We start from the raw sequence: 9,358 nt of genomic DNA on the forward strand, positions 1-9,358 counted from the left end.
TCCCCAGACCCTGCTATATAAGAGTAAGGAGAAGCCCCCAGACCCTGATATATAGTGGGAGGGTGAGTTGGGGTTTTTCTCCGAAGGGTAGTAGGAGTCAATGGGTATGGTCCACCTGCTGGCAACTGTGAATGACTGAAAAAACAAGGGATGGTACACAGATGACCTGAAATAGTTTTAGGATATGTAATGAGACACAGTCGTCCACAGGTTGACCATACCGATTGAGTCCTACTACCGTTCAGAGAAATACCCCGCCCCACCCTCCCTCTAAATATCAGGGTGTGGGGACTTCCGCTTCAGTGTATCTGAATAAGTCTGCCTGCACATGAAAGCTTAGACACAGAACAAACTGAGTTGGTCTCTAAAGTGACATTGGACAATTCCTGAATTAGGTGACGCTTTTACCATTACCGTGGTACCTTGGGACTCAAACGCCTCGGTTCCCAAATGCCGGAAACCCTGGGAGTGTTGGCCCTTAAAACTCTGCCTCACCTGCAAACAGTGCGCCAGGTTGCAGTAAGCGTCAGGAAAATCCGGCTTCAGTTTCAAGGCGGTGCGATACGAAGCAATTGCCTCTGGGATGTTTCCGGAATCCTAGAAAGGGAGGGATATTTCAGCAATTGCCACTAGCTTTTTTTCTCAACCATCAAAACCAAAGATGAAGAACAGACAGAAGGCACGATGATCCACACCTGGTAGACTTATAAAGTAACATTCAACAATCATTGGAATAGAACAGGGGTCGGCAAACTTTTTCAGCAGGGGGCCGTCCACTGTCCCTTAGACCTTGTGGGGGCCAGACTAGATTTTGGGGAGGGGGAAAAAGGAACGCATTCCTATGTCCCACAAATAACCCAGAGGTGCATTTTAAATAAAAGGACACATTATACTTGTGTCAAAACATGCCGACTCCCGGCTAGATTGAGAAGGCCATGGGGCCGTAGTTTGCCTCCCCATGCTATAGAATAATATTGAGTATCAGCATGTAAAAATTCAATAGAAACCTACTCTTAACAATTACAATAAATTGTAATTAATCGTACAATAAATGAATATTACAATGAATGATTATTGTAATTGATCATAGAATAAATGTTACAATAAATGGTTATAAAACAATGGCAAGTCACAGTGTCTACAATAGCCGCAGCGAGAATCTTAACAGACAAAGGATGGAAAGGAGAATCCCATCCCTACTAAGTTGGCGTAGCTAGCAAAAAGGCTAAAATACGCAGAATTAGCAAGATTATAATACAGGCAGAATTACGAGAGGTTTTGGAAGAAACATTTCATAGAGAACAGGACACTTGCAGAGTACAGTGGTACCTCTGGATGTGAATGGGATCCGTTCCGGAGCCCCGTTCGCATCCTGAAGCGAATGCAACCCGCATCTGCACGTCGCAATTCGCCGCTTCTGCGCATGACATCATTTTGAGGGTCTGTGCATGCGGCGAAACCCGCAAGTAACGTGCTCCGTTACTTCTGGGTCACTGCGGAGCGCAACCCAAAAATATTCATCCTGAAGCATATTTAACCCGAGATAGGACTGTATTGTCTAAATTTACAGGGGTGCCCAAATTTTCCCAAAGAGGGCCAGATTTGACATGAGGGCGGGGCAAATTTGTTGAGCTGTTTTAGGATTTAACCCCAAGGTTGTTGAGCTCTTTTTAGGATTGAAGTTGTTGAGCATTTGGGGGGGGGGGGTTGCCCCAGTAAGTAAACCAGGTTACGCTCCCCGGCCACACGCTGGACATGTGTGGTCTAAAAAAAAATGTTGGGAAAATTTAAATTCTTTGGCAGGTGTGGATTGACAAAGGACAGCAGGAAATATGACAAAACCAATGCATTTTGAGATCTAGGAGAGACGAGCAAAAGGGCGCCATCGGAAATGTGACGTAGGGGTGATTGGAAGTCACAATGAGATTTTTGGGTGTGGAACTCCACCATACTTTCCGTCTATATAAGCCACCCTCTATTTGGGGGGGCTCAAATTTAAGAAAATGAGCCATTCACCCACCCAATCACCCGTATAAGACCTCCCCCCCATTTTTATTTCAAAGTAAAAATAGCAATTTTTTCATTTTCCTTTTAAAAAAATTATTTACAAACAAACACATAGACACAAAACAAAATTCGTATTACCCTACCACCCAAAATTTCAGACATTAAAACCACCCTTGTGGCTTCCCTCCACCGCCCCTCACCCTCCTATATAATATTTCACATTGCCATTTTTATTTCCCCCCTATTTATTTATTTATTTATTTTTGATTTCATTTTACATGCTAGTTGCCGTACATTTTCAACACTATACATTACATATATGGATTCCCCACATCTAACCCTATACACAACTCAGCATTTACCCAAATACCCACGTGACTTCCTTCACTCACATTCACATTGCAATTTTTATCTAAATTTATATTTCTTAACTCTTTTAACTTACTATTTATTATTATTATAAACCAGATTTACAAACATTAAACCAAACATATCAACATGTTAGTTTTTGAGCAGTACTTGAACACATAATCTTCAAACCATTTCCATTATATTTTTATTTTCCAGTTTGATTGGTACCTTATTACTGCACTTGACCTTGCCAGTTCTATAAATTCAATTAGTTTCTTTATCCAGTCATCCTTTGTGGGTATATATTTCCTGTTCCAGTTTTGTGCAAGGAGTAGCCTTGCTGCAGCTGTCGCGTATAAGAATAATATCTTCCCATCTTGTGGTATTTCTTTACCTCTTATACTCAGTAAATATGCCTCTGGTTTTCCCCTCTAAATTAATTCTGATCATCTTTTTTATTTCCTCATGAATTTTTTAACGTTTCTGTAGCCCCACCATAAACGTATCGGTGTGCCCTCTGCCTCCTCACACTTCCAGCATAAATTCCAATTCTCCCCTTTTTCTTTTTGTGCCCCATCTCGGTTTGGGACGGCTTTTGCCAGTTGTTTTCCTTTTGTAAAAACTAAGATTCCCCTGCTGCCCCCCCCCCAGTTGTTTTTTTTAAATAGATTTAGCAGAGACACAAAGCTTACCTTATGGATGGAAGCGAGGTTGCTGTGGGCATCGGCAAACGCAGGATTTATCTGGATTGCTCTTGTGTAGCATTGCAGAGCTCCCTGGACGTCTTGCATTTCCTTCAAGGTGTTCCCCATGTTGGAATAGGCGTCTGCAAAAGTGGGGCTGATTCTGACATGGAGGGGGAGAGAAAAAGTGCCATTTTGGTACAAAAATACTCTGAAGTTACGCTGGAAATGTAAGGGTCAAGAAGGCTCTTTCTATCCTATACGGTGGTCTTTAGGGCAGTTCATTAAAAAAACTTTTTTTAAAAATGCCTTCTCCAAAGCCTTCACAAAATAGGAAAACGTCCAAGAAAACAGCTATTTTCATGGAGGGTTGAGATATTAACTGATATGCACAAAATTTCAGATATAGCTATATAATCCCTAGTGTAGTAAGATAAGACCTTGGGAGCAGGCATCTTCAAAAAAGTGTTTTTTTATGAACCACCCTAGTGGTCATGTGAGACAGTGAGACCTTGGTTCTCAAATGTTTTTTATACAGGTTTCTTTATACAGAAGGTTTTTTATACAGAAAGGTTCAGCATTGTGGCATCCTCTTCATACGGACAAGCAGCACTTTCCTTTTGGGAAATTCCATGCTCCTCAATTCTGGCAATTATTAATCACTCTCAATTCCACCCTAATAATTGCCACCTGCCCGGATTTTAACTTGTCTGAATTAATTTTTATTTGAATTACTTGATGTCTGCTTTTAGGCTCGTTGTGTTGTTTTTATGATGTTAGCTGCTCTGAGCCCAGCCTTGGCCGGCGAGGGTGGGATACAAACAAAAACAAATTATTATTATTATTATTACTACTACTCAAACGCTTTGGTTCCCAAATGCCGAAAACCCAGAAAAAGTGTTCCAGTTTCCAGGCGTTTTTCGGAAGCCAAACATCAAATTTGGCTGTCAGCTATTCTTTCTGGGGCGCCTGCACCAATCAAACAGACTTCGGGAACAGATTAAGTTTGGTGCTTTGGTTTTTGCAATTTATGTGGTGTTTTTGTTTCGGAGGCTTTTTTGGTTCATTTGTTTTTGCGACTGTGCGGATCCCAGTTTAGTTACTGATTGATTGATTGATTGATTGATTGATTGTGTGATTGCAGAAACGGATAGAAGCCCCGGTCCCCATCCGAACAATGACTATCATCAGTGCAGGTGAGGAAAAAAAATAATTTTCATTTTTATCATTTACAAGACTGTTGTATTTATTTTAGAGTACAGTACATGGATGACTGCTTTCATTTTAGGGATCAGTGGTCTCGTTAGATAGTAAAATTCATGTTAAATGGCTGTTTTAGGGATTGTTTTTCAAAGTCTGGTACGGATTAATCCGTTTTGCATGACTTTCTATGGGAAAATGCACCTTGGTTTTGGAACACATTCAGTTTGAGAACCAAGGTACCACTGTATAATTAACTGGGGGGGGGGGGAGAGAACATTTGTGTAAAAACCAGAAGCCTTTCTAATAGGTTTAACGGGTGAAGAAATACCAAGAGACCTAAAAAGACAGTGTATTCTATTTATGCCAGAATGTTCTTAGCCCGGATGTGGAAGGAAGAGAAGGTCCCAACAAAAGAAGAGTGGATTATCAAAATGACTGTGAAGATCAGACATCAAGATGATAGGAAATTTAAGCAAAGAAAAAAGTTAAAAGGACAAAATGGGGAAAATAATGAAGATGAAATGTGAAAAAGCATGGTGCAAAAACCTTAAGGATATAACCATCGTTAGTTCAAAGATGGCAAAATTAAGGGAGAATGAGATAGGCAGGAGAAGTAAATATTTAAAAAACCAGAAGAGGGAAGCTGGGGGAGATTGGGATTCATCTATGCTGTCTGCAAGAATGATGTTTGTGTTGAATATAAAATGCTAAAACTTAATAAAAACTATTTATATATATAAAAAAATTAAACAAGAATGGGAAAAATTTATTGAATACCTTAAAGATACATATTTAGATAATAATAATAATAATAATAATAATAATAATAATAATAATAATAATAATAATAATAATAATAATTGTATCCCGCCCTCCCTGGCCGAAACCGGTCTTAGGGCAGCTAACATCAAATATATAACATTAGTATAAAATCAAACAATAATTAAATTACCTCCTAAAAACAAATCAGGATCAAATTAAAATCGAATTAGATGGTTTTCCACAGGCAGGATTGATATAACATTGATGAAGCCAAAGTAGCAAATAAGGAAATGGAATAGAACGAATCATTGTAATTACATGCAAGAAAAGATGGCAAAATATGGAAACGGGGGGTGGGGGGTGGGGGAGAGTCCAAGGGGTTTGTATAATCCCAGTATTGTATATATTGAAAATGTTTGGAGTGTATGGAAATAAAATGATAAAATAAAAAAACTGAATAATAATAATAATAATAATAATAATAATAATAATAATAATAATAATAATAATAATAATAATATTTATATCCTGCCCTCCCCAGCCGAAGCCGGGCTCAGGGCGGCTAACAACAATCAAAATAGTCCAACATTTTAAAACATTCATTATAAAATTAATTAAATCAAATTAAAATCAAATTAATGGCAACCATCAAGCAAAATTCTGTGCAGGTTGCCAGAGGAGGGAGTCAGTCTGCGCCCTGACCAAAGGCCTGGTGGAACAGCTCTGTCTTGCAGGCCCTACGGAAGGATGTCAGGTCCCACAGGGCCCTAGTCTCTTGTGACAGAGCGTTCCACCAGATTGGAGCCGCAGCCGAGAAAGCCCTGGCTCTAGTTGAGGCCAACCTAACCTCTCTGTGACCTGGGATCTTTAGGGTGTTTTTATTTGCAGACCGTAAATTTCTCTGTGGGACATACCAGGAGAGGCAGTCCCATAGGTACGAGGGTCCTAGGCCGTATAGGGCTTTAAAGGTTAAAACCAGCACCTTAAACCTGATCCTGTACTCCACCGGGAGCCAGTGCAGCTGGTACAGCACCGGATGGATATGATCTCGCAGCAAAGACCCCGTAAGGAGTCTCGCCGCGGCATTCTGCACCCGCTGGAGTTTCTGGGTCAGTCTCAAGGGCAGCCCCACGTAGAGCGAGTTACAATAATCCAGTCTGGAGGTGACCGTCGCGTGGATCACAGTGGCTAGGTCAGGGTGAGAGAGATAAGGAGCCAACTGCTTAGCTTGGCGGAGATGAAAAAATGCCGCCTTTGTTATAGCTGTAATCTGCGCCTCCATGGAAAGGGAGGTGTCGAAGATTACACCCAAACTCTTAACGGACGATGCTGGCACTAATTGCACCCATGCAAGAGATGGGAGTTGCCCCCTCAATCCCATATCGCTCCGTCCCAGCCAGAGGACCTCTGTCTTCGAAGGATTTAACTTCAACCGGCTCCCACGTAACCATCCAGCCACAGCTTCCAGACATCTGGTCAGTGTATCTGGGGCCGAGTAAGGATGGCCATCCATCAACAGATAGAGTTGGGTGTCATCGGCATACTGATGGCAACCCAGCCAAAAACTCCGGACAAGCTGGGCGAGGGGGCGCATAAAGATGTTAAAAAGCATCGGGGAGAGTATCGCACTCTGAGGCACTCCACACACCAAGGAGTGGCGCGATGACAATTCCCCCCCCCCAAGCGCCACCCTCTGTCCCCGACCGGAGAGAAACGAGCGCAGCCATTGAAGGACTGTGCCCTGGATCCCCACGTCGGCAAGGCAGTGGTCCAGAAGTTCGTGATCGACCATGTCGAAGGCTGCTGACAGGTCTAGAAGAATCAGCAGCCCCGACCCGCCTCGATCCAGCTGCCTGCGGAGATCATCTGTTAGGGCGACCAGAGCCGTCTCGGTCCCATGACCAGCGCGGAAGCCGGACTGGAATGGATCGAGAGCAGATGTTTCATCCAGAAACCTACCAAGCTGTTCAGCAACCGCTCTCTCAATCACCTTACCCAGGAATGGAAGATTCGAAACCGGGCGGTAATTGGATAGATCTAAAGGATCTAATGATGTTTTCTTTAAGAGCAGACACACCACTGCCTCCTTCAGTTCCCCTGGGAATATCCCAGTGCCAAGGGACAAATTGATGATATCCCCCAGGGGGGCCCACACCTCGTCTGGGCACGCTCTAATCAGCCAGGACGGGCACAGGTCAAGAGGACAGGTGGTGGGCTTTCCAGCTCGGAGGAGTCTGTCCACATCGGCTGGGGATATCCGGTCAAAGTGGTCCAATACTGGACCCGAGGACAGTCGAGGGGCCTCCAGTTCCTTTATTGTATCCAAATTGGCAGGGAGGTCATGGCGGAGCAACAGGACCTTCTCCGCAAAAAAGCTCGCAAATGCCTCGCAGCTGTGTGTCGAATTGTTATTTAAATTTGGCTGTCCTTCAAGGGACAAAAAATAAAATAAAAATAAAAATAAAAAATAAAAAAACCTAAAAGAAAAAGAGAAAGTGCTTTATCCACAAGAGGAGAGCTTTCCCACAGGCACCAGACCAGCGCATGAGGAGTAATAATAATTATTAACAACAGCAACAATAATTTATTATTTATACCCAGCCACTCTGGGCGGCTTCCAGCAAAAGATTAAAATACAGTAAGGAGGAGCTCTTTCAATCTATTTTCCCCATGGCTTTGGAAGCTCACCTGATGGCCTCCTTGTAGTGCATGAGGGCCTCCTGGAGCTTCCCCTGCTGTTGCAAAACACTGGCTAAATTTGAATGCGCAGCTGCAAACTCCGGGAAGACCTGCGGGGAAGAAGCTCACTCTTAGTTTCCCTGAGAAGCATTCTAAAGAGACGGAGGCTGCTCTTTGAGGCTCAAAGGTTGTGGGCGTGAAATAAATCCTCATTTGGATTGACTTGCAAAAATTAAGGAGGAGGAGGAACCTATGGACTGCCTTTTTAGCATGCATAGGAAATACTGTTGGGAGATCAGACTGTCAAATGACCAATGCCATATTTTAAAGAGCCCCTCTTTGATGCTCAAATGTGGCAGGGGCTGGCTGCAAAATAAATCACCGTTTGGAATGATTTGTGGTAATGATAATAATAATAATAATAATAATAATAATAATAATAATAATAATAATAATAATAATAATGGGCCTATGAACTGCCTTTTTCGTACGCATAGGAAATACTGTTAGAAAATAAGACTGTCAGGGGATCAAGCTCAGCCGACACAGAGAACAGCATGTGCCCAGCTTTTATTTCAATTTCTGTACCGTTCCTTAACACCTTGCATTGTTCTTCTGATGAAAAAGCAGATTTTTGGTCATTCCAGGAGGCCTAGGAATATAAAAAGGGGGACAGACCCTCTTCCTTCCAAAAGGGACTTATCGGACCATGCTTTGTCGAGCCTCAAAATGCTACTTCACTTTCACTTCTTCACCATTATTTCCGTTATTGATCAAGAAAAATTTGATCGGCGATTTTTAAAAAGACCCAGACTAGGAGTCCAGGGTACGCATGCCTAACCCTTATATGTCAATTTAATTGTTGTAATTCTCCACGCACGTACCTCAAGAGCTTTCCGGTAGAGGCGGACAGCCTCCTCGATATTCCCTTGTTCTCGCTTGATGTTCGCCAGGTTATTAAGAGAATCCGCGTGAGTCGGACATAAACGGAGAGCTGTATTGTAGCATTCCTCGGCTTCGGCAACCTTCGAAACACAAAACAGAGTTTTTACACGAATATTAGTATGTCTTTCACAGGAGCCCAAAAGGCTGCTCTGTGATGTGATGGCTGGATTGAGGTTTGATACGGCCCCTCAGCTCCTGACGGTAACTTGGTATTAGAGCGGTTCATAAAAAACTCTTTTTTTGAAAATGCCTGCTCCAAAGTTCTTCTCTTACCAACAGTAGAGATTATATAGCTATATCTGGAATGGCATGCATATCAGTTAATATCTTTTATATATATATGCCAGCTGTCCTTTGTCAACAACCAATTGTTGCTGTTTTTTATATTGAATATATGCTATATGGTAACTGTTGCACCTCATAGGTAACTCAAGCCTTCTGCACGTCACAAAAGATGTATTTTATCAAAGTCATTGTTGAACTGAAATACAATTAAGAAGTATATTAATAGTGAAATGCAATTAAGAAGAAGCATATTAACAGTAAAACCCCACAATTGTTGAGCCTTTTTTAAGGATTTGACCCCAGAGGTGCTGACCTTTTTTTAGGATTAAAGTTCTTGAGCTTTTTGGGGGGAAGTTTTGCCCTAGTAAATAAACCGCCACGAGGGCCGGATTAAATCGACCAGAGGGCCAGATTAGGCCCCTGAACTGGACTTTGGACATGCC

The 9,358-nt window shown here is 42.2% G+C and overlaps 1 protein-coding gene across 1 annotated transcript in view; it reads right to left on the reverse strand.

Moving 5' to 3' along the window:
- LOC308578172 (uncharacterized protein) overlaps positions 1–7,761 on the reverse strand; it is a gene marked incomplete at its 3' end in the record, with an annotated part of 130,874 nt that extends 123,113 nt beyond the window's left edge. The window contains exons 1-3 of the mRNA XM_081178429.1: positions 7,695–7,761; positions 3,051–3,204; positions 496–597 (exon numbers count right to left, since the gene is read on the reverse strand). Of these exons, the coding sequence (XP_081034555.1) occupies positions 496–597; positions 3,051–3,204; positions 7,695–7,717 (279 nt within the window). The 5' untranslated portion in view covers positions 7,718–7,761. The remainder of the gene's footprint in view (positions 1–495; positions 598–3,050; positions 3,205–7,694) is intronic.
- Positions 7,762–9,358: the final 1,597 nt, after the last annotated feature.

This window comes from Podarcis bocagei (assembly GCF_964188305.1).
Source record: "Podarcis bocagei genome assembly, chromosome: W".
Lineage (NCBI taxonomy): Eukaryota > Metazoa > Chordata > Lepidosauria > Squamata > Lacertidae > Podarcis > Podarcis bocagei.